The following is a 26,822-nucleotide window of genomic DNA, read 5'->3' on the forward strand; positions in this document are numbered from 1 at the left end:
ATAGAAATAAGCCACAATTTAAATTTAAAATGAGTTTATTTTTATACATTTTATAAAATAAAATAAAATATATTCTAATTGAATTGATTCGTATTGAGTTAATAGAATTGAATCGAGTCTAATCAAATATCGAATCTAATCGAATCGATTACTTAATCGAATCACTCATCGAATCAATTATTGAATCGATTATCAAAACGATTATCGAATCGATTATCTAATCGAATCGATTATCAAATCGAATATAGAAAAAGACTTCTTCTTCCTATGCCGTCCCCATTACCGGAGGTTGACGACCACATTTCTAAAACTTTTTCTTGTAACGTGGAATAATTCGTCTACAGTCATGTTTGTCCAGTCTCGAATATTTTGCAGCCATGAGTTCCTATTTCTACCTATTCCCTTTTTGCCATCGACTCTACCCTAAATGATGACCTGCAGAAGACTATATTTATCATTCCTCAGTATGTGTCCAAGGTATGTAGTCTTGCGTACTTTTATTGTTCTCAACAATTTTTTGTCTCGACCCATCCTTCTCAGCACTTCCTCATTGGTGACCCTGGCAGTCCACTGAATTCTCAACATTCTCCAGTATATTCAAAGTTCAAAGGCTTCAAGCTTCTTAACTATTTTCGCTTTTAATGTCCATGTTTCTACCCCGTACGATAGTTGCGACCAGACGTAGCATTCAACAAACCTCAGTCTCAGCGCAGTATTCAGATATTTGTCACAGAAAAATTGCTTGAATTTTATGAATTCTGTCCTTGCCATTTCTATTCGTACCCTGATCTCTTGGTCTGGATCTAATTCTGTGTTGATGTAAGCTCTCTGGTATTTATATTTTGTCACTCTCTCTATTTGCTGTTCACCAAGAGTTAGTTGTTCATTATTTATTGGACTCCTTGATACTATCATAAATTTGGTTTTATCTGTGTTGATGTTAAGTCCCATTTGAATGCATTCACTATTTATTGCATCTAGTGAAGTTTGTAGTTCTTCTATACTCTCAGCCATAGTTACCGTGTCATCTTCAAATCTCATGGTGTTTACGATTTCTCCACCAACTCATATTCCCTCTTTTCTTTCCCATAAGGCTTTTCTGAATATGATCTGTGAGTACACGTTGAAAAGCGTCGGAGACAAGACGCATCCTTGCCTAACCCCTCTCGCAATCGGTATATTATTTGTTTCTATATCGTTCACCTTTACTACTGCTTTCTGGTTTTAGTATATAGCCTTAATAAACTCAATGTCTTTTTTGTCTAAATTGATGTTTTTTAATTCATCTATCAACTTCATATGCTGCACTCGGTCAAAGGCCTTCCTAAGGTCTATGAAGCATACGTGTATGCACATATTCCCGAAATTTCTGCAAGAGTATCGTCAACGCAAATAATGCTTCTCTTATATCCATGCCTCCTCTGAAGCCAAACTGCGTTTCATCTATCTGCTCCTAACATTTCTTATAAAATCGATTATCAAATCGAATTGATTATCAAATCGAATCGATTATCAAATCGAATCTATTATCAAATCGAATAGAAAAAGACTAATAATGTTTTTTCATTCGGAAGTTTATGTTTTAGAAAATTGAAGGCGTTGTTGCCTTCATCGACAAACGAGACATACCTGGTCGTAATACCTGGACACCAATAGATCCTTCCATGGGTTGGTCAGTAGAAGAAGAATTATTCTGTAGCGGCACAGTTCAATATTATAACCAACCTGTAGGTCTCATTATAGCCAAAACAACACATGCTGCTCTAACCGCCGCTAATTTGGTCCAGATTAAATATACTCCTCCTCTAAACAAGTATTACTTGGATGTTAGAGAAGTTGTTGCAGATAATGTGACCAGTAGGATTACTCATGTGGATACAGTCTTGCCACGTAGTAAAGGTAGGTCTCTTAATAATAATTCTATTCGTCGATTCATTTTAATTCAATTTAAGGTGACGAAAATGAAACAGAATCGGTTAATGGACGAATAGTTCGGTTCGATATAAAAGTTAGTGGGTCGGTGTAGCTCATTGAATGTTTTGTACCGCAAGATTTAATTCTTACCATTATCATTCTGCATGAGTGATCTCAAGAATTTCTCTCCAGTCAGCTCTATCCATCCGCCAAGCACTTATTCCCATATTTCTCATGTCTTTAACAATGTTACCAAGGAATCTAGTTCTGGGTCTTCCTCTTCATCTCTGACCAATAGGTCTATTAAGGAGCGTTTTTCTAGCTGGGTAATTTTGTTCCATCGGCCTTACATACCCTTTTCACCTCAAACGTCCTATCTTAAAATGTTTTACGATATCTGGTTCCTGGTATATTCTCCATACTCCTTTGTCATTCACTACGGCATAAATTTGCCTTAGTACTTATGTAATGGAAACATGACACGGAAGTAAAGAAGGAAAAATTAAGAGGTAATTAGCCTAGTAAAGAGTAATAATTATTTAAGTAATTATTATATATTCCAAATTAATAAAGAATAAATTCGACACAGTTTAACGTATGCATTTCAAATTAAAAACAAAACAATTGACACAGTTTAACACAAGCCTGAATGTTTAAAAAATTATGACACTTAGACCTTGTTGGAAATTAATACAAGGTACGAATTGTTAAACAAATAAGAAGAATTGAGCTGACTAAGAAGTTTTACATAGCGTGATTCAGTTGAACACATGGAATATATGGCATAATCAGCGAATACATAAAAAACAAGCAGAAGTTGGTCAAACGTTCAGTAATAGCGCGGCGCCTGAGAGGGCCCCACGCGAGGGCGGACTAGTGAGAAGTTGGCACTCTAGACGCTCCACGCCATAGTGTGGAGATCGGACGATACGCAGCGAGTGGACGCGCTATCTAACTTGACGATATAGTGTGACGTATAAGTGTCGGCAACTGGAGATTCGAAGGTTCGCAATCTCAAATCCCTGTAGGACTGGAGGCGTATTCCCTAGCTAGAGCCTAGATACGCGAAGGTAACTAAGATCTATATACTAACCCAAGGTATATCTAATGATACGGAATTGTCCGACCTTTAATTCCTTGCTTGTCTCTTCTCGTCTCCCTTCGCGCCTGATCGAACATTTTGGTCATAACTGATATTTTGTAGTGTACAGTCTAGTCAATACATTGTAAACTCGAAATTTGTTTTTGTTATTCCTAGCCGTTACAGGTCGAGACCAGAAGAGATACACATTTCGCTTATGCAGTGCTCCGGCTTCTAACGTAAGCCCATAGCCTCTCACTCTTTGCAGGACCTGAGACCGAGAAGTCCTTAATTCCCTTCTTTCCAAAAATTTCCTTACCCTCTTGTTAATCCGCGAGGGGGATCCAGTCAGTCCGGACTAGTGGAACCAGTAAGCCTCGCCCGCTCGCAGGGATAAGTATCCCCTAAGAATTGTAGAGGCATTATTAAGGAGATTGAAACAGACGTCTTCTACAATGGTGACAGCCTTTATCAGAGTGGAGACAATTCATTAGAGGGGTTTATCCGATTCATTTACAGCTTCAATTATAAATTATCACACTTAACCCCCCCAATGTTATTAGACTTAGCACTTATATTTAATTCTTGCGATATAAAACTGTCTTTTTTGACCAATATATAGTTTCGCAATCAATTAGATTGAGAAGCTATATTTTGGTCTTTTCTCAAGATCTACTAAAATTACCTTTGATAACGTAATAAATTCTTGGTTGTATTATTTTAGGAAAGGATGTTAAGCATACGATTAAGGGAGAATTTTTCTTGGACAAACAATACCATTTCCACATGGAAGTACATTGCTGCAAAGTTGTACCGTTAGACGATGGCGGTATAAATATATATTCCTCCACCCAGTGGATGGACGCCAATCAAATCGGAGCTTCCACAGTTTTAAATATGCCCACCAACAAGTAAGGAAAACTAAAGATAGTAGAAGGTATTATAATTATATAGGTAGTCCATCTTGGTCTGGTGATGATTTGTTTCTTTTTTATTGACATGATTGTCCTTTTGACTTAGGTTCTTGGTTTTTTTCTAAACTAGCTGTTCTTTTGAAAATAAAAACACGATTTCTCCAACGTATATTAATATCCTCCATAATCCATAGACGCAGCATATCTCACGAATGCAAAAATGGAAAATTGTAGTAAGCGTTAGTAATATTTAAAATATATAAAAATATAGAAGAGAAAGGTCAGGAAGAATGGGAACTAAATGCCAGATTGGCAAAGGGAAATAAAAAGATGGGAAGCCTAAGACCACCGATCCAAATCTGTATCAAGAAAAACAAAGTTAAGGATATATAAAGCAGTAATAAGTCCCACAGTGACGTATTGTAGTGAAGTGCGAACAATGAAAAATCAAATACGGAAAAATTGGAAAGAGGGATCAGAGAATACTAATAGCTATATATGGAGGCAAAAACACAATGGAAGGTTGGGTGCGATGAACAAACAGGGAGCAAGAGGAACTGTATAATGAACTAAGCATCAGTCGCTTCGGAAAAGCACAGAAAGTGAGATGGATAGGGTACGTGTGAGAATAGAAAGGAAGAGGATGCCAAAGATGATTCTAAAACGCAAAAGAAATCCAATCAAGAAAAGAAGAAGAGGACAACCAAGAAGGAAGATCTTAAAAAAGAGGGAATTAGAGGGAATAGCAAAAATTATTTTTTTCCCCAACAAGATAATTGTCCAGTTCACACTGCAATTATAATAAACCAGTTACTCTAGAATAACAACATCGAAACCTTACCATGGCCCAGCTACAGTCCAGGTTTAAACCCAATCGAGAATGTGTGGAGGGTTATTATAAAACGGTTGCATCAGCTTAACTTTATACGTCAAATTGCTGAAGAGCTGTGGCACAGTATACAACAGGTTTGGGAAGAGTTCTCTAAAGAGGACAATTTCATAGTTTCTTTCACGCAGATGGACCAAAGACTACAAACTGCTATCAATGCTGATGAAGATTACAAAATAATAATTTTATTTTTCTTACATACTCAAATTTAGTATAGTTTTGGTCTTCCAGGCCCTTGCTTTCTTTTGATAGTTTCTTGTTCTCTCCATTTTTTATTAATAGAAAAACTGTGGTTCTGTTTATGCTAAAATGTTTTGCTGCCTCTGATAGTGTCGAGTTATATTTAAATTTGGTTACAATTCTTTCTTTAATATATTGTTGAGTTAAGTCGTTTGTTTTATTCCTTAATAATAATAAAAATAATAACCACAACCCTATTTTATGGAAAAACTATCATTCATATAGTCTTTATAAAATGCCGGAATTCAAAATAATATCAAACTTTAAACCTTAATAATTATTACAATTTATGAATTAACATGTGTAATCAATTATTTGTTGTTTGTTTTTTTATTTTATTATTTGTCTGTCATAATAAACATAATATATTGTCATACCAATCAAATACACTGCTCAAAATAATCAAATCTTACTAAGAATCTTAGTCTACTTACTAGATTCTACATAAAAGGTTTCATTTTGTTAGCCAAAACGTTTGTAGAAGAAAAAGTCGTCTCCTGAAAAATGAAAGCTTTGCCGCTTATGATGTTTTGACAATAACCCATCGACATTTCCTATCCCTTCTCTTATAAAGTATGGGTTGGGTGTCCAGAACAGTATGTTCCAGAATGATTTGTTTTGGTGATATCATTCATTAAGGAATTCTAAAATAATCAATGCGTATTCCATTTATTTTAATCTTTAATCTCAAATTATAATAGACTACCTAAGGATCTGACGTCATAATGGGCGGGGGGAGGGAGGGGTTAGAAACATTTCTAATTCATGTGTATTTCTGCCTCAAGAAGTTGGAAATAAGGGATTTTTTAAATATTTAAATAGTAAATAAGGATTTTTGGAACATTCAATTTGTGCAATTGGTATTATTTGTTGTTAATAAATTTGTAAGGTAATTATACCGTTCGTAAATGACACAGATGCTTTAAACACCAAATTTAATATAAATGAATACAAAGATGCATTAAACTCATTTAAACAGATTAATGAGAGTCTAGATAATATCCCAATGGTTTTTCTTAAGCATCTACCTGAGAATGCACACAATCATCTTCTTAATATAATTAATATTCTTTGGACAGAACATAAATTTCCTACGGCATTGGGAGATTCTATTATAATACCAATATTAAAACCAAAATATCTCAAAACAGATCCTGAGTCTTATAGACCAATTGCACTAACATGCCAACTGTTAGAAAAAAAAATGGTCAACCGTGGTCTCCTCTGGACACTTGAAGATCGAAATTTTATTATTCTAGAACAAAGTGGTGTGCGACAAAATACATCAACTCTAGACAATATTATAGACCTACAGAGCAGTATACATGAAGCCTCCCTTAATCTAAAATGTATTGGAATATTCTTTGACATTGAAAGAGCCTTTGATACAGCTTGGCGCCACCATATCATCAGATTACTGTACGATTTAGAAATTAAAGGACATTACCTTGCATTTATAAAAAATTTCTTATATAAAAGGACTATGCAAGTTAAAATAACTAGTAACTTGTCGTCAAAAGTAGAATTAGAAAATGGAATTCCTCAGGGATCTGTTATAAGTTCTACGCTTTTCATAATTGCCATAAATGATGTTCTACGAAATTTAAAACTTCCACTTAAAGGCCGCTTATATTCTGACGATCTCATAATATTTGATCAAAGCAAAAACTTAAACAACTTCTCACAACTTACTCAGAGTTTCTTGATAGATGTTGAAAAATGGTCACAGGAAACTCTATTCATCTTTTCAACAATTAAACGTAAATATATAGTATTTTCTAAAAACAAAGTCAGTACACCAATCTCATTATATCTATACAACTAATCACTACAACAAAAAGATTCGCTAAAATTGCTAGGAGTTACTTTTCACAGAAAATTGAATTGAAAAGAACATATTAATAATCTAACATGTAAATGTTACAGAGAAGATTAAATTTACTAAAAATTCTAGGGCACAAGAATTGGGGTTCAGACAGCAGTACATTGTTAATTATATACAGAACTATTAAACGATCACAGCTAGACTACGTGGCTATAGCTCACGACTCAGCATCGAAATCAGTACTTAAAAAGCTTGACAATATTCACAACACAGCATTCAAAATATGTCTGGGAGCCTTTTTATAACACCGATTAAAAGTTTACTTTGCGAATCAAATGAATTGTCGTTAAATTATAGAAGAGCTTACCTTAGTCTAACGTATGCAACAAAAATTAAGGATAATGCAAAAAATCCTGTCTATAGAAATACTTTTACTGATAATTACCCAAACCTTAATGCAAATCACCGTTCTAATAAACCTTTCTATAAAAGAATAAAAGACCATTTGCATCTGTTTGACATTGTCATACCTGAATGTCTTCCATACACATATTATGACCATAATCCACCTTGGATTTAAAACACACCATCATATAACTTTGAAATTACGTCATTTGATAAAAACTCCACTAATCATGATTTAATTATTTCCCATTTTAGAAAAATCCTTAGTCGTTATAAAAATCATACCCAAATATACACTGATGGTTCAAAATCATCCGAAGGTGTGGGAGCGTCTGTAGTAACTCCAGATAAGGTCCTTAAATTCAAACTATCTAATGTTAGTATTATGTATACAGCTGAACTGTATGCTATCTATCGCGCCATAGAGCTAATCAATCTGACAAAAAACTGCAAATATATTATCTTAACAGACTCACTTAGTGCCATACAAAGCAACCGACAACTTATATCGATCATAATGAGATAAATTTCATCTGGATCCCATCCCATATAGGAATAAAAGGCAACGAAACTGCTGACCATAGTGCAAAAGACGCGATAGTGAGTGACGTTTCCGAAATCGTAAACACATCAGTATCAACGGATATAAAAGCTTATATAAAAAAATCAATCTTAAGTGCGTGGAAAAATAAATGGAATGTGTCGAATTAAAAATTAAAGCAAGTGAAATCCAGCATAAAGCCATGGTATGTGTTACCTACTTCATACCGTCGGATTAACGCATGATTACTTAATTACAAAGTGCGAACCGCCGCGATGTGAAACGTGTAATACGACACTAACAATAATACACATACTATGTGAATATCCCCTCTACAATCAACAACGAAGTGACAACAAGATACCAGGAACACTTCTATAAGCTCTAAGTGCAGACTGTAACTTGAGAAATACTTTGAATTTCTTGAAAGAGATTAATTAATTAAGTACCACAATATTTAATAAATCAAATTGTAATGCAGTAATTGCACCTAATGCAATCCATTAATTTTTCGCTAATGGCCATTTGGTCGATGCGATTTTCTAAATAAAAAAAAGTTCATGACCACAAATCCTTATTTACTATTCAAACAATTAAAAAACAATATTTCCAACTTCTTATGGGGCATATACATACGAATTAGACATATTTGGAAAGGTTTTCTAAGCTTCGCACATTATGACGTCAGACTTACGTAATCCATTTCTCTTATTTCTAGAATTAACGTCAAAGTTACACGTCTGGGTGGTGGATTTGGAGGAAAACTCTTAAGAAACAGCATGATATCAGCCGCAGCAGCTGTAGCAGCAGTAAAACTTCAAGTACCTATAAAACTAGTACTAACTTTTGAACAAAATATGGATATTATAGGCAAGCGTTTTCCTGCCTATATGAAATATGATGTTGGTGTAAACGATAAAGGAGTCATCCAGTATTTAGAAGCAGATGCCTACTGCGATTTAGGTGTAGGTGGAAACGAACCATTTTACGCGTTGTTTACGACTAGTTTTGAAAATATTTATAATATGGATTCCTGGGAGTTCTCAACTTATAATGTAAAGACGGACAATGCTGCAAACTGTTACACTAGAGCTCCTGGTAAGATTCAACAGCAAGTATTTTATATCTATAATATAATGGACGAGTTTTCTATAGCTTGTGCCGTTTCTAGCATCCTAATTTCCAGCGTTTTCTTTTGAAGTAATCTTCAGTTTTTAAATCTCTGGTCATTGCATCATCGACATCTTCTCTCCAGGGCTGTCTTGGTCTCCGTCCTTTTCTTTCAGTAGCTAAGTCCATTTTTCTATCATTTTTGACCATTTATTTCAGGCATTCTCTGCAGGTGTCTATTATATCTAATTTTCATTTGTCCCCTAATATCTACGTTCCTAACTCTATTAAGTCTAGTGTGCCGGAAGCAAGATCAGGCAGGAAAGGGGAAGATCATGTAAAAGATGAGGCTTTCCAGGTCGATAGCAAGCAAAATCCTCGTTTAGATAATAAAATTCCACGTCTAAGAATACACAAACATAGACTATAAGAGTTGCAACATGAAATGTAAGAAGCTTGTACCAGTCAGGAAAATTATACAATTTAATACAAGAAATGGCCAGAATGGAAATAAATATACTGGGCATAAGTGACGTACAATGGCCAGACACCAGCAAACATCAGCCAAAAACGGCATGATGTATTATGCTGGAAACAACGATAAGGCTCATCGCAATCTTGTTAGACACAAAAACTAATAAATAAGTTATTAGCTTCACTCCTTATCAGAGAGAGTGGTAACGGTTCAGCTGAAAACAAACAGAACAAGATAACCTAATTCAAGTATACGCACCAACAGCCGATAAGGATGAAGAGGAGATAGAACATCTTTACATGGAGTTAGATACAATTTCAAGATCTATAAAAAAAGAAGACATTACAATAGTAATGGGACACTTCAATACTAAAGTGGGAAGAGAAAAAGTTGACGAATATGTTGGGGAATTTGAACTAAGTGACAAAAATGAAAGACTTGAGAATTTTTGTCAAAATGAACATTTTGCAATAATGAATTTGGCATTGAAATCCCCCATTGTTATTGTTATATCCCTAATATTGGTGCTGTCTAGTGCTTTCTTAATGTCATTGTAGAACTCTTCTATTTCATTTTCATCTTCATCTGCAGTGGCGGCGTACACCTGTAAGATATTAAGAGCTCTATGCGCTGTTTGGGCTGTGATCATTAACACTCTATCCGATATAGGAAGAAAACAAGTTACAGCCTGGCAAAAACTGCGATCAACCACTATCGCGACGCCATTATAGTGGTGAATATCTTCATTTCCTGAGTAGTATATTTTGGCACCGTCGACGTCGATTTCGCCAGATCTAGGCGATCTAAAGATCTTCAATGTAGTGGTTTCTCGTTGCCTTCTACATCCTTCTGCCGTTGACCACTTCTTTGGTTCATCCGCCTTTGAAGTCGATTTCTCAACTCCAGGACAAAAGAGTGCCCTATCACTTATCAACTCATCCGCCCGTAGCCGTTGGTCAGAAAGTGAGAGATTGCTTATACTGGCAATCACTCGGTCCCTATCTGCATTGGCCATCTATAGATAGATGTTGCCCATCTTCTACCACGTGGAAGTTGCAGATTTGGATTTTTCTTTCATTTTGATAAAGACCTTATGGCGTTTCCTAATCCCTTCAGAGCTTTAGAAGATGTCCTCAAGATGCCCGTCATCTTCATATTCTCTATAGAATAGGATAACAACATCCGCTAGTAATTTCCATAATACTCATGGGCTGTGTTTTAATAATTCGTTCGATATAGCATGGCTTTCAATATTTTTTCTACTTCGTGTTGCATCTTCGAATTCCTGTACTATTATTTCATCAGCTTCATCGTATTCCACTTCATATTTTGTTGTGATGATGTTCGTGAATTGCGGTCTTGTTTCAGTCAGAAGTTATGAATTATGTTCGATCCAAGATCATTCTTATCTTATATCTATTCTACTCGTTTCTTTTCTGTTTGTTGTAAGGTTTTTACCATTTCTATGCTTCAATTAATCTTGTTGACAATATTTAATGTTTGATATTTAATCCTAATTGATTTGCATATTTTAGGTACAGTAGAAGCTCTAGCAGAAATTGAAAATATCATGGAACATATTGCTTTTACTCTTAATATAAGCTCCGATGCGGTAAAGCAGGCTAACACCAGCACAACGTCATCTCCTAAAATGCCAGGTTACTGGACTGATCTGAATTCTTGGGCTAATATTGATCAGAGAAAGGCAGACATAGAAAAGTTTAATGCTGTAAGTTGAAATGATTAAATCAATATAAAAATTTTTTTGTTAAATATTGTCTTGTCAAAATTCACGTAAAGGCAGAAAGGTTCTATTGTAAACCAAATTTCGTCTACTGCGTCGTGGTTAGGAGTGTTTGCACTATCTCGACCAAAGTGCATTGTTCCTCTAATCGCCTTAGCTCACGCTGGGTTAAGCTGTTTTTAATAGCGACTAGACTGATAATATTTTATGATTGATAATTTTATGGACTTCAAAAATGTGATTACAATTTTTGCCGCTATTAATCAAAATTCAGAGTTGCCACAATGATATGACATGATTGTAATTTCGAGACGAATCTATTCATGTAAATTATATTGCATTTGAGTGACATTAAATTTTTCATAAGATATGTGTGATCTCTTTTGGGGTAGCTCTCTATGCAATTTAAGCTCTAAAATAATAGTAGCAAGGTAGTTGGAAGAGGCATTTGTATGGTCGCCGAAGGGCTATAAGGGGTACATCAACGGCAGTTATAGAGACCGTACCAAACCTTTCTTCTTTAAATACAGATACGCAAAAAATTATAGTTAGCATTACAAAATTAGCGTAGTCTTCCGATTCCGAAACCAGAATATTTCCGACTGAATTTAACACTGTTTAAAATATCATTTTTTACAGAAACATATCTACTAAACGAATTTGCTTGGTGGCCCTGCCAATTAGTATTGCTTCTTCTTCTTCAAGTGCCATCTCCGCGGCGGAGGTCGGCAATCATCATAGCTATTCGGACTTTTGAGACGGCTGCTCTGAAAAGTTCATTTGATGTACATCCGTACCACTCTCTCAGGTTGCGCAGCCAGTATTGCTACGTCGTTTTAATACTTGGTTTAACTGCCTGTATAAAGAGGAATATGCTTTTTATATGTAAGCGAACTGTGGGACTTTTGATAGATCTAGGTATCCAGGTATATAAGGGGATCAACAGGGTAGTCCTCGATTTGTTCCAGCTTAAAATATGGATATTTTTTAAGGTTTTAACTTTGTCATGTTCTTGTCTATGTTCTGTATAATTTTTTTATATTCTTGTCTTTGGCGTTCGTTGTAAGAGTTTCTTATTTTGTAATTTTTTTTGGAAATTCTTTTAAATCTTTCCTTGAATTCCCTTTTCCATATCCTGTATCGGTGGTTAATAATGATATATTCTATTTAATTAGGTTTAATATGACCTTTTATATGTTGTTATATTATTTTAATATTGTTAGAATTAATATAGAAATGAAATAAACAAAAATATCTTATAAAACGTTTTAGGCCAACCGCTGGACTAAAAGGGGACTATCCACAGTTCCAATGCGATGGGTTTTAGATGTGAATCTGAGTTTTTCAATTCTTGTTTCTATTTTCCATCGAGATGGAGGTGTTGCTGTTTCACACGGAGGTGTAGAAATGGGCCAAGGCATAAATACAAAGGTAATACTATGTAGTTCAATACTTTTCCCTAAATAAACTACGCAGTGATGATCTAATAATCATAAAATGCATGTCCAAAGCATATTATAAAATTATAAAATTTTAATTAATTCACTTTTAGGATAATGCACTATTTATATAGGAGATATAGAATTAGCTGGTTAATTAAATAAAGCTCAAAAAATTAAAGGTATATGGTTGTAAATAGAAGAACAATTCAATTGGCACAACTCATAAATTATTATCAGTACAATAGGGAAGCTACTGACCCTTTGAATGTTGTAGAAAATAGCAGCTAAGAACAGCCGCCGGACGGTACTGATTTTTCTGCGTTATGAGCTGGAGATCGTTGACAACGTTGGGAGTTCTGACTAACCTCTACGCAGAAGATGTATACGTCACAAACTCTACCCTCTGAGATCCTATTTACGTAGATCAATCTTGTAAAATTTACAAAAAACCTACTTGTACAGTTTAAGAGACGTATTTAATTAAGTAATCTTTAAAAAGGCTATTAACTTGAACGTTTTGGGGTAAATTCTTGATTCTCAATAATATAATAATTCAATATAGCCAATTTTAACGTGGGAAATTTAAGTTGGAAAATGGGATCTTTTCCAGATTGCACCTTTTTGTTTCTTAAGAGACACAGCTGTAGGCGGAAAAATTCCAAAGGATAGATGGCAATAAAATAATAATGTGTTGTACTAATTCCGATGGAAGTTTTTATTATTAGAAACTGTCAAGAAATTAGCAGAAAAATAGCAACATTCTTTCCTTTTTTGACAACTGTTCTGCCCGTAAACCTGACGTGAGGTTGAATATTGTAACAATCCATTTCTTGCCCGCCAATACTTCTTCTTCTTCTTCCTACTTTATAAATAGGCTTAATGCCTGTTTTACTTCGGTTTTTAGCCTCAATTGACGTTGTCTGACAATCTTTTCCTCGGTCGTCCCAATGATCTTCTTCCATTTGGCAATTTGTCTCTTGCTATTCGTACTATTCTATTTTCTGTCATTCTTTCGATGTGTTGATTCCATTCCACTTTTCTTCTTTTGGTCCACGCGTTTATTTCCTCTATAACACATCTCACTCGTATTTCCTCACTTCTTACTCTGTCTCTTAGAGTTTGGTTTGTTATTTTTCGTAAGACTTTCATTTCTGTTGTTTTCAGTAGTCTTTGTGTTTTCGCCGTATCTACTCTTGTTTCCGCTGTTTACGTCATTATCGGTCTTACTGTTGATTTATATATCCTGGTTTTCGTTTCCGTTGTTGAGATATCCTGCTGCTTTGTTTGCCATGTTTACTTGTTTTTGTACTTCTTCTTTCACTTTTCCGTAGCTTGACAGTTTTATTCCCAAGTATTGAGTTTCCATGACTTGTTCTATTATTTTGTTATTTACGACTAGATTACATCGTCTCGGTTCCGCTGATATCACTATCGTTTATAGCTTCAGAACAAGATATCACTATCGTTTTAGTTTTCTCTGTTGAGATCTCCATGTTGTATATGAGCCCCGTATCTTCGAATTCTTTAATTATTCTTTGTAGGTCATCTTCATATTCGCCAATACAACTTCACTTATTCGACCGATGGATCAAGGAATAATTTCTCCTTTTAAAAAAAAATTATACAAAAGAAGTTGTATGAAAAATTATAGCAAATATGGATTTTTTGTGACACGACGTCAGTCATCAGCTAGTTCTAATGACATGACAAGAAAACTTTTAGTTCTTTCTGCCATTCATATGATAAACAAATGTTGGTGTAAGTACTTCTGAAAATTGCATGAAAAAAATTTAAAAAGGTAGAAATTAATCACCTGTAGAAAATTAGGTAAATCCAGAACTTAACAAAAGACGAAGAATTTTCAACATTTGTTTCTTTTGACGATAATTTATCTGTTTTTTGAAGATACTCTAGATCTATAGCCAAATAACAAAATCACCCAACTAAACACGAAGAATTCCAGTCGCTGGAAATCTTTACATGAACACTATTTGGTCAGACTGGAGCACAGTAATCTCCCACAGAGTATACTATATTCGTAGTGTGTCTGCTGATGCTCCCCACCTAACACCACAGAGATTTTAGACAGCTATTGGCTTCTTTATGTGCTGCTAGACTAAGGACTTGATCTGCGCAGCGTCTATTCTATCTGAAAGTTGCTTGTTCGGGTGGGATACTTTCAAGAATTAGTACGCCTGAGAAGTCGCTTCAGCAGTTTATAGCAGCATCTAAGAAGTGCTATAGGGCGATAGCTTTTAACGTCATCGTGTAGTTTAATGAGTTTTGTTGCAGCAATTACTTCTTCGCTTTTCTTAAAAGATTTTGGTAGGTTAAGGTATTAAAATACATGAAATAAATTTTAGTTTTTTTTATATAAATATGCCTATATCCTGATCCCTATATCTAATCGTTTAAATATGCCTTAAAATAGTGATTTTTATGTATTTATATAAAACTTGTTTTCCTATAATATGTATTTGTTAAGTATTTTGTATTGAATATTGTTATTCAGACCATACAACCAATTTTTTTCTCGCTTACGACAAAAAAGAGAGGTACTGATTTCTTGAAGTCAGCACCAATTGATCTTTGGCGATCGTCTTTCATTTCAATAGTTTTTTACAAATTTATTTCAGGTGTATATTAAAAGAAAATATCAGAGTTCATTATTATATGTTATAAAAACTAAACAAATTGTTTTAAATTTGTAGGTTATCCAAGTTGTTGCATACAAATTTGGAATCGATATGGATAAAATCTCCATAAAACCATGTTACAGCTTCGTAACTCCAAACAATGCCTGCACAGGAGGAAGTCTAACCAGTGAAGCTATATGTTATGTACGTTTTTCATTATTACTTTTATATATAAAGTCATAAATGTCCAATTAAATATTAATATTTCGCGAAAAAATTACGAAATAGAACATATTATGTCAATAAGTTCACTCGTCCATTTGAATTTAAAAATGTTTAGTTTGCAAATAAGTACATAAGAAATCTTCAACGGCATGGCTCATTTCATCAATACGGCTTTAAACTTTGTTATTGCTTAAAGGAATTGTTGTGGGTACATCATGTACAGATTGGTGTAGAACACTTTCTGTTCACACACGTTTTGTTGTAGAACAGCTGGCAAAATTAGTTGATCTCCAATATTATGAGGTTTTTCTTAAAGGCTTCTAGTACTCAAAATACGAATGAAGATATCCAAATGACAGGTAAGATTTGATTTTACATATAGTGCTTCTACAATTTGTTTATACGCATTTCGTGCTTTTCGGGAGTCATTAAAGCACCTCAGTAGGAAGCATTAAACGTGAAATTAAATCTTTCCCGTCAAAAAAAAAATAATATGAAATACCTTTCTATAGACGCTTACAGCAACATCTAAAAGTAAAGCTCAAAGTAAAAAAGATTCATATTAGGGGAAAGTATTGTATCCTGGACCAATTGACATTTTGCGTATTTGTAGAAATCTGTGTGATCTCGCATTTTTTTAGTTTCGTAGTGGCTCCAAGAGATGTCGCCACTTCCTGTTGTTGTTGGAATAAGAACTAATGTCTAGAGCCTGACCCACTACTCTGAGCCGCGTAATGTGGGTTGCCTATTATGAATTTGAATCGGGAAAATTACTGACTTACGCATGCATGACGTCCGACATCGGATAGTCATTTTTTACTCAATAGATGTTATAATAATTATTTCTCTTCTAAAAACGGATTGTCATTAGAACAGGCAATTTTAGTTCTATCATATAATTATTTAATGACTCCCTTTTTAACATTTATGTTGGGATTTGATTTATAATTTAGATATATGTTCATATACGCAACAAAAAATATTAAAAGCCAGAGCTTTTCGAGGAACTAACCATCATTTAATAAATAATCTTTATATAACTTTGCTGAATAATGTATTTCGAAACGGAGAAATTATTCATTTATTGATATTACAAAGAAAAGGTCTCTAAAACGTTTTTAAAAAAGCCAAAAAAATCACATTACAAGGCATGAATGAATCAAATATGTAGCACCTTTTTTGTAGATGTATTATTCAAAAACAAACTGAACTTATTACTATAAACAGGGATCTGTATAGCTAGGGCTATGCTTAACTTAAATAAAACAACGATTAGATAGAAAAAAATCACAAATTTCATTAAAATTATCTTTTTTTAAATGTTAATATAATTTGGTACATTGATTTGTATAATATGTAATATTTTCTAAGTAAGTTTTTATATAAATAAATAGTCTATATATAAATGTACCATTAGATGAAACTTTGAAAACAATTTAGGACTAAATTACAAAATGATAGATTAACAACTAGAACCAAATTAAATGTGTCAGCTATAACGGAACTGTTGACATTATCTACTTACTACTCTAACTTATTTTCATCTAAACAATGATTTCTATAAACAACATTTTTAGGCTGTGCTTGAAATCCATTATTAGCTAATATATTGACGGAAGATTTCAAAACAAATATTCCTAATCAAAATTTAAAGGCCACAATACGTTGGAAATATGTAGATGATCTGTTGGACACACTTCTGATTAATATAAATAAAAGATAAAAAAGAGGAGTCAATAAAACTTACAATGGAAAAGAAATAAAATAAATCGTTGCCTTTTCTGGATGTTTTCAACACATATGAACATTATATCTAAATTATAAATCAAATCACAACATAAATGTTTAAAAGGGAGTCATTAAATCATTATATGATAGAACTAAAATTGCTTGTTGTAATGACAATTCGTTTTGAAAGAAAAATAATTATTAACATCTATTTTAGTCAAAAATGATTATCCGATGTCGGACGTCATGCGTAAGTCTGTCAGTAATTTCCCCGATTCAAATTCATAATAGGCAACCTACATTACGCTGCTCAGAGTAGTGGGTCAGGGGTCAGGCTCTAGACATTAGTGGAATAAGATCATTCTGTTTCACTGCAGCTCTTGATATTTTTTCATTTCGTGTGAAAGTAAAAAATTTTGATTTTAAACTTTTAGTGTTATTGGATTTTCTGTTAATATTGGGTAACAGTTCCTGTGTAGGTAAGCTTGTTGTATATTCTTCTTTTAAATGCAGTACTGACCGAATTTTTAAACATAACCTAAAACACAATATGAACTTGGAAAATGGTGTCTGTAGCTGGGTATAAGCTGGGAGGGAGTGGATACAAGGATTTTTACTTATACACCCAACTATAGCTCTACGACAACCAGAAGCTACAAGTATTGCAAGAGCTACTGCTTTCAACAAAAACACTGTTTCAAACTTCTTTGTTAACTTAAAAAAAAGTTACGATCGCTACCATTTTGAGGCAAACAAAATATATAATGTTGATGAAACTGGTAATACTACCGTTCAAGTTTCTCCAAAAATATTAGCACAAAAAGGTCAAAAACAAAATGGGAGCGTAACTTCTGGAGAACGAGGAGTCAACATAACTATGTTGGCAGCTATTTATAAATGCAGTAGGTGCCCCCTGATTATATTCCCTTAAGTACACTTTAAGGAACACAGGCACAGCGGTTGCAAATCCTTCAGGATTGATAAGCGAAAAATTATTTGTAACATATTTGAAACACTTTATAGCTCATGTTAAGCTCAGATCTCGGTTCCTGCAATAAAAGTGGCAAAAGATCATAAAGTAGTATTATTAACTATACAGCCAATTGACAGAACTATTTTGGTTCATATAGAATGTTTTTTAAACCAAGCTTCAAATCAGTGGTTAACAAATAATCCAGGAAAACCTACAAGCATCTCATTTCCGAAATAATTGGAACGTCATGTTTGAAGGCTTTTTCGATTACCAATATTGTGAAAGGCTTTCTTGTGACATGAATTTGGCCATTGAATGACACCGTTTTTAGTGAAGACGAATTTTTGTCAGCCTACGTCACCGACCGACCTAAAGAGTTCGAACCAGAACCTTCTAATAGTATTGCAAGTAATAAAGATGCTAATAACGATGGCAATAACGCCAGTAAACAACACTACACCATCTACAAGTCAAGACAACCAAACTATAGTTTCTCCACACGAAATTAGGCCTTTTCCGAAGGCAGCACCAAGAAAAGAAACTAAGAGGAAGAGAAGAAAGGTAAGAAGTGCAATTTTAACAGATACACGTGTTAAAGAAGAAATAGAACAATATAAATCGACAAAAACCCAAGAGCAGTTTAAAAAGTGTAAAAGAAAGATAAAGCGGAAAATGTTTAATGAAGAAGAACCAGAAGAAATCCCTAAAAGGAAAATTATAAACAAAAAGAAAAATGAAAGTCGCAAAGATAAACGTGAAGTAAGTCTTACAGTGTAAGATTCGTCATCAGATGAAGAAGAAGAGTTTTTTGAAAAAATTATAGCAAAAGCGGAAAACAAAGAAAATGAAGAAAATTATCAAATTAACAGTAATAATTTTGTATTAGTAGAATTAGCTACAAAAAAATAAAACGACAATTTTTAGCTAAAGTTATTAATGTCCTAGATGACGGTTATATAGTTAAATTTTACAAGAAAATTGATGGTACAGTAACATAAGAAATTTCATACCTACTGTAGTAATGAAGAACCTTTTTTTGTTTACAACTCTGATGTAATACTGCGTCTTCCTCAACCTAAATCTGTGGGTTTGTCAAAACGGCAAGAGGCATAACTATACTAAGTGACATAGAAATCCGAACACCCAGTTTAAATGATTTTACTTTAATAAAATATTTGTATAAGTACTTAATGAAGCATAATAAGTAAATGATTAAAATTTCAAAATGATTAAATTGCTTTAAAGCCCTTTTACCTTTAATAATGTGTGGATGCACCCCGATGTGTTACGCATTTTCCAACGCGCCTAGACATGCTTCTGATCAGGTGGTCAATGTCGCCTTCTAACCCTCGCTTGACCATCGTGTATGCCTTAACAAAATCGAGACTTGTCACTAAAGACAATACTGTTCCATTCCTGATTCCAGAGTGACCGTTCTCTGCACCACTTAAGGCGATTACGGCGGTGTTCTGGAGTTAAAGGGAGGACCCAGTGTGGTCGGTATGAAAACAGGCCAAAACTTCTCATTCGTCGGTAAACACTTCGCATGCCAATAGGTCTTCCGTGTTCTGCAAACCATTCATTTGCAATGGAGCTGGTAGTGGAGAAACAGTCTCTTAAGGCCAATGATCTTAGGCGGCGATCTTCACGGTCTGTTGTTCTACCGCGGCGTCCAGTGCCCCTTGCTCTTTGCGTACGGCCTTCTTGAAGCCATGCCTGACAACACCTAACCACGGTGTCTACACTTCTTTGCACTCTAACTGCAACTTCCCGAAAAGAAAGTCCAGCTTCCCGAAGTTCCATTATACGGCCCCTATCAAACTCACTAAGTTGACGAAATCGTACAGGTCTCCGTACTCTAGGCATCGTAACCAATCGTAAAAAATGTCAAGAACCACAATACGCCAAATTTGGATCTTTACTGCGGCTGAAATATTCATTTTTAGATTGTTGGTGAATTTAAAAACAAAAAGTATAAAAACCGGAATCTCCAACTGATAAGGCTAAAAACTTTATCACTTGTTTTTTTCAGTAAGATAAATAAATTATACCAAAGTTTATTGAAATAAAATCATTTAAACTGGGTGTTCGGATTTCTATGTCACTTAGTATATATTGGCAGTTGATTTTAGTCAATACAATGTTGTTTAGTTTATCGGGTATTTATATTTTAAATGAAGTTTATTTTTAAGTTACATTGTACTGTTTTCTCTTACAAAATATGTACAACAAGGAGTTGTTCCAGTGTACAACCCTAGTTGTTTCAAGGTACAACCTTATGTTGTACCTCAGACTAGAGATTGATTATTTTATAAACTTATTTTTCAAGTACTTATTTCATTTATATCAAAATTGTAAATGCATATTACAAAACTGATTAAATAAAGAAATCTTGTTTATCCATAATTTATTTATTTAATGCTATCTTTACCCAAATATCGAATTAAAAAAAAATGGTCCAAGGTACAACACTTTTCCCTATTTGTTCGATACCAAATTTCAGATTCTCACCCAAATCTGTGTTTTCTACGACTTTCAAAACAAAAAGATGATGAATAAAGTGACATGCGACATATTCATCGTGAATGATATGAATGAAATCAGAAAACTAATAAATCTGGCAACATTGCAATCATCAAATTTTAAATTCCCATATTGCAGAATATGTGTCTCATGGTTTATGTACAATTCGTATCATCATAATATATACATTCGTATCGTGCTATATATACATATACCAATTTTAGGCTGTTATCGTCGCTTGTGATAAGATCTTAGCAAGAATGAAGCCTGTCAGAGATAAAATGAACAATCCCTCTTGGGTCGATTTGGTCAACGCCTGTTATGCTGCTTCAGTGCAACTATGTGACACTGGATTGTAAGTACAATTAATAAAAACTTAATAACTTTTTCATTTACTGATTTAACCACGTTTCTAATATGTATCCATATTTATAGTTATTATGGTCAAGCACCGAATATTGAACCCTATCCAATATTTGGAATTTGTGCTACAGAGGTCGAGGTCGATATATTGACAGGACAGCATCAAATCCTGCAAGTGGATATTATTGAAGATTTGGGACAGAGCATGAGTCCACTGATCGACATAGGACAAATCGAGGGAGCCTTTGTCATGGGTAACATAAAATTTTCTAATAAGTAACAATAGAATCTCTCTGTAATTGAGTACAATTCATCATTATCTTTACGTTTGTCTCTATATTGTGTCGGTTTCCCTAATTTTGTTTTTTGTAAGTTTCTATATTAGTGCATAGTTAGTCATTAGTTTAACCTTTAAGTAGCAAACACCTTCTTCAAACAACATCCTCAAAGGCTATATACTTGAAAATCACCTGCAGACAGATAACATTGTTAGAAATGAAATTGACTTTATTTTCCTCGATAACAACTTCAAGAAGTACATAAAATCGACTAAAAAAATCTAAAGCTGGCATTCATAGCGATCACAATCCAGTTATAATGGATTTTAGCATAAAAAGGTTTCTTAAAGTTAAAAGGGAAAACGTGTCAAGAAAAATAGACATCTCACAACTAAAGAACCCTGAAAAAATAATGGAAAAAGTATTAAGGATAAGAAAGAAATAGAAATGCTAGAGAACTTGGTAAAAACGGACGTTGAAGTAACATGGACTGCTCTTAAAATGCAAATAACAAAGATAGGTACAAGAAGACGACATCGAGTTGACCAAAAACAACAGAAAACAAAAATGGATAACACAAGAGATTATGCACCTCATGGACGTAAGACGAAAACATTAAAACAAAACCAATAGAATACAAACGAGTCAATCAAATCATTATAAAAAAGTGCAGAGAAGCTAAAGAAAACTTGATGTCAACCAAATGCCTAGAAATTGAACAACTTCAGGAAAAATACGACACCTTCAATGTCCATAAAAATTCAATGTCCATAATGGATTTATTTATTGTATTCCAAAAATGGAAATGTTATTACGAATCATAGAAGTTCCAGGAAGAATATTTATTTGCAAAAGACTTTGGCCAAATGTATATATCTACCGAATTAATATAAAATAATAATATTATTAAATATATTTACAAAAGGAACATTTTTATTCTCGAGAAAGAAACAGAGAGAAAATATATCTTCTGTCTCTCTCTTACCTATATCTTTTACATTATGTAATGGTTTTGCCAATTCACTCCCGTACAAATTTCCAACGTCGAACGCGCGTATAGAAGTATAATTTCAATAATCCTATCAAAAATCGAACAAGCGAGGAAAATACTCATGAACATGAAAACATTTTTTACTAGATCAGATCTTAGCTGTTTTGCTGTATGGCTGTTAAAGTTGGACAATGGACTTTGAAACAGAAAAAAGAATAGATGCCGAGAATTGAATTCAAAAAGTTACCAATGGTGAGATACTTCTGGGCATGAGTAAACAAAAAGAATTACTCAGCATAATCAAAGAGAGAAAAATACAATACTTTGGTCATGTGTTGAGAGGTGAAAGATATGAATCACTCCAAATCATATTGGAAGGTAAAGTGCAGGGCAAAAGATCAGTTGGAAGACGCCAAAACTCAAGGCTGAAAGACCTGAGGAGATGGTTTGAGTGCTCATCCATAGAAATCTTTAATGCAGCAGTTTTCAAAGCTACAATTGCTTTGAATATTAGGAGAAGTCATAAATAATACATCATTTTATGATAAAAGATGACAGAGTAGGGAACTGTTATAAAGGTACCACGTCAGTACTATAATGATTTGAATGCAGTAAATCATTCAATTAATTAATAGTATTTTTTTTTTGAATACTTTTAAATTTTTAGGAATTGGATATTATACGACGGAAGAGCTTATCTATGGAAAGGACGGTAAATTGTACACAAACAGAACTTGGACATATAAGCCCCCAGGAGCCAAAGATATTCCAATTAACTTCAGAGTCAAATTCACCGAAAACAGTTTTAATCCCGTTGGAGTGCTTAAGTCAAAAGGTAATGTGTATTATTTCTCAATTATTTAAAAAAAGTTATATTTAAATTTTACATTTATCCGTTTTACCCAAATTTTCTCCCAGTTTACAAATTTTTGATTTTGGCTTTCCATTTTGACCTTGAACTTACTGAAGGTTAAAATTTCTAAGATATTATAAGACAAAAACTGGATTTATGTTTTAGCTGTTGCAGAACCACCGATATGCTTGTCTGTGGCCTTAGCTTTTGCCATCCGAAATGCACTGTATTCTGCTAGGAAAGAGGCTGATCCGAATCATATTGAATTTTTAACCATGAGTAAGTATTTAGATCATAAAATCCGGGTCACCTGGAAAATTTCAAGTTTCTGGAATATTTTTGCCTCTGGTGGAGTAATAACCTTTTTTTTAGGTTAACGTATTTTTTATTTGTCATCAATGTTTGGTTTGAAAGAAAAAAAAACGGTTTTTTATGGTTTTTATTGAAAAAGCTGAAAACAAACCAAATTATTGATAAAACAAGCATACGAAAAAAATGGAAAATACAGAACGTGGTAAAATGTCAGTGAAATTTCAATGACTAATATCGTGTATTGCCTCCACTTGCTCTAATGACCTCTTGCAGACGATGGGGCATACTCTCAATTTTTCTCCGGATTACATGTTGTGGTATGTTATTCCACTCTCTCACTAACATATCCTTAAGCTCCTGTACGTTATTAGGAGGAGATGTTAGGGGTTGAATACGTTTTTTCAAATCATCCCAGATATGTTTGATGGGATTCAGGTCCGGAGACCTAGCTGGATAGGGTAACCTCGTAATTCCAACCTCGTCCAAGTATTGCATACTGATCGTGGCAACGTGCTTTCGCGCGTTGTTCTGCATAAAAACGACGTTTTCTCCAAGCCTTGCCATGGTATGCATAACATGTTCTTCCAGAATCTCCGTAATGTTCCTTCGTGCAGTTAAGGACCCATTTTCGATGAAGGGTAATTCTGTGCGGAAGTCGGAAGAGACACCTCCCCAAGCCATGACCGAGCCTCCACCAAATGGCATTCTTGGAGCAATGCAAGCTTGTGAAAATCATTCACCGGTTCTCCTCCAAACTCTTACACGTCCATCGGATCCAGTTAGGCAGAAACGGAATTCATCTGAGAATAACTCTTTGCTCCAATCGTTAATTCCCCAATGCGCGTATTGTCGAGCAAAAGCTAGTCGTGCAACTCGATGCGCCAGGCGAAGTGGCGGTCCTGTAGCCATAACCCAAGAAGATAGTCCAAAAGAACGAAGTCTTCTCCTGACTGTTGCAACGCTAACATTGCCATTTCGTACTTCCTGTAGACGATTTCGATGCATAATCGCAGTTGAGGTCCGGTTTCGTAAAGCCTGAAACACAAGAAAACGGTCATCTCGTACCGTGGTCATTCTTCTTCGTCCAGAGCCAGGTCGTCTGGATAGCAAACCCTTCTACTGAAAGCGTTGAAGCACTCGTTGAACCGTAGAAAGGCTTACGCTAACAGTTTTTGCGACTTGCCGTTGAGTGTGACCGTCTTTCACAAGAGCAACAATTTGTGCCGTTTCAACAACAGTCAAGGGTATTTTTGGCAAAAAATAAACAATAATAAACACTAATAATGGCACTAATAAACACTAATGGTGGCAATAATAAACGTTTGTTCGTTGCGTTTGAACAGAAAGTCGAAGCACAAATGAGACATTTAAAACAAGCGGCAGTTACAGGTACCGTTCATTTTGGGAAGTGTGCGCTTTCCCGCGAAATCGGCACTATTGAAATTCTTTGTTGCAAAGGAAACCGCTAAGACTACAACAATTCTCAGAAACATGCATTAGTTTGTATTTGTGTTATTATTATTTACGATAAAGCTCGTTAAAAATGAAATATCGGTGATTTTCAAGGTGACCCGGATTTTATGATCGCGAGTGTATTTTCAGGCCTAGGGCATTAACAACTAATACGACAAAAATTTTTGCTCTACCCGTAATAATAATGGAGAACACTTTCAAATATTTGCTTCATTAACTATTGTGTTCATGATAATTCAGTTTTTTCAATGGGAAGTTCAAAACCACTGGTGCAATATATTTAGCATATATCCATATATTTGTTAATTTAAATCAACAAAACGATAGCAACTTTTGCTAGAAGATTTATTATTTTACACATTTCGCATAGCCCAGAGTACAAAAAAAGATATTATTATATATTTTTCGTTCATGGCCGCCAAAGCAGGTGGCGCCTCTGCATGCTAACCACTGCTGTGGTAAAATTTTGGGAGACATTGGACTTTCCGAGTTTGAATTTGTATCAGCCCAAGTGTCGGATGAGGCTGGGATAGGCCGAAATGATCATAACACTTTATTGATACCGATTCGAGTACGGGAAGTTTAACGAATTTGTCCTTGTAGGCCATATATTTGGCAATTTAAATCAACAAAGCGATAGCAGCCTTTGCTAGAAGATTTATTCTTTACACATTTTACACTATTTACAATATTTTAAAATATTGTACTTACATAACTATATAATTTTAATAAGTTAAGTTTTAATGTTTTGTCAATTTAAAAATTTAATGGATTAACCTCATGTTGTAAGTTTTTATACTAGTTTTATACAATGTTATTTAATTCTAATTTCATTGTATTTACTGATACCATATTTTAGCATATCCTGAAGAAGCAAATAAATTTTGCGATAGCTTGATTAAAGAACAAAGAGTTTCACTTTCCTGCCCTATTAATGACTGCATCCTCAAAATAAAAACTTTATTTTATATATATACCAATATACCAATTTATTTGCTGTTTTATGTCTGGATCCAAATGTTCCAGCTTCGAAAAGAATTTTAAATCGGTTTTTAAGTCATAAATATCATACAACAGTTTTATGTTTTTTTTTTTTTATTTTTCAGATGGACCTACCACTGTAGAAAAAACCTTTTTATATTCCAAGAATAACTATCAACAATACGTTTTACAGTGATGCAACTTTTAATTTAATGTGTAAGATAATAAAATAATTCCTAATAATAATAACATGTGAATGGTTTTTTTTTACAAAATATACTTTTTAAGATTTTATATTTTATTCACCATGACCCACCAACTAAAAATATATCTAATGTCAGTTGCGAGTTACAGATGTTGGCAGAATTGTGCCGACAGCTAAATAACACAACACATTAACTACTGTTTACTCTGTCTTTGTTATCACGCGCTCTTAGTTGTGAACTAATGAGCCAGTTGACCTGGAAATTCCAAAGATTGATACTCACGGGCAAACACTCGTGTATAAATGTGAGCGATTTCTAGGTCAGAGGCTAAAGGCAACTTTAGATAGGGTTAGAAATCGAGTCCGCCTCCTCATACCACTTACAGGGGAAATTGAACGAACACACACAAACTCCCGCACATACTTATAAAACATTCATTTGGCCCTTTATAGAGTATAAGTCTAACTTATATTATCTTCTGAGAGATTATCAGAAAAAAAGACTACTCGCTGATAAACGCAGAATTCTGCGTAGTGTAAGGAGAAAACCCTGGAGATTCTTATCCCATGAAATCCATAATACCGCAAATGTTGCCACAATCATCGAGAGAATTAAAACTCTCAACAGCAACTTTACGCTTATAACCATCAATGACCCCCACTTACACCCAAGAAATCCTAAAAAGTACCTGCTCTTATCT

The 26,822-nt window shown here is 34.2% G+C and overlaps 1 protein-coding gene across 1 annotated transcript in view; it reads left to right on the plus strand.

The window, feature by feature from the left end:
* The window catches only part of LOC140439051 (xanthine dehydrogenase-like), a 55,603-nt gene extending 29,395 nt beyond the window's left edge, over positions 1-26,208 (plus strand). Inside the window, exons 11-21 of the mRNA XM_072528692.1 lie at positions 1,587-1,899; positions 3,720-3,906; positions 8,528-8,907; positions 10,930-11,123; positions 12,411-12,569; positions 15,292-15,420; positions 20,890-21,020; positions 21,101-21,282; positions 22,965-23,132; positions 23,316-23,429; positions 26,042-26,208. Of these exons, the coding sequence (XP_072384793.1) occupies positions 1,587-1,899; positions 3,720-3,906; positions 8,528-8,907; positions 10,930-11,123; positions 12,411-12,569; positions 15,292-15,420; positions 20,890-21,020; positions 21,101-21,282; positions 22,965-23,132; positions 23,316-23,429; positions 26,042-26,112 (2,028 nt within the window). The 3' untranslated portion in view covers positions 26,113-26,208. The remainder of the gene's footprint in view (positions 1-1,586; positions 1,900-3,719; positions 3,907-8,527; positions 8,908-10,929; positions 11,124-12,410; positions 12,570-15,291; positions 15,421-20,889; positions 21,021-21,100; positions 21,283-22,964; positions 23,133-23,315; positions 23,430-26,041) is intronic.
* The last annotated feature ends 614 nt before the right edge of the window (positions 26,209-26,822 follow it).

This window comes from Diabrotica undecimpunctata, chromosome 4 (genome assembly GCF_040954645.1).
Source record: "Diabrotica undecimpunctata isolate CICGRU chromosome 4, icDiaUnde3, whole genome shotgun sequence".
Taxonomy (NCBI): Eukaryota; Metazoa; Arthropoda; class Insecta; order Coleoptera; family Chrysomelidae; genus Diabrotica; species Diabrotica undecimpunctata.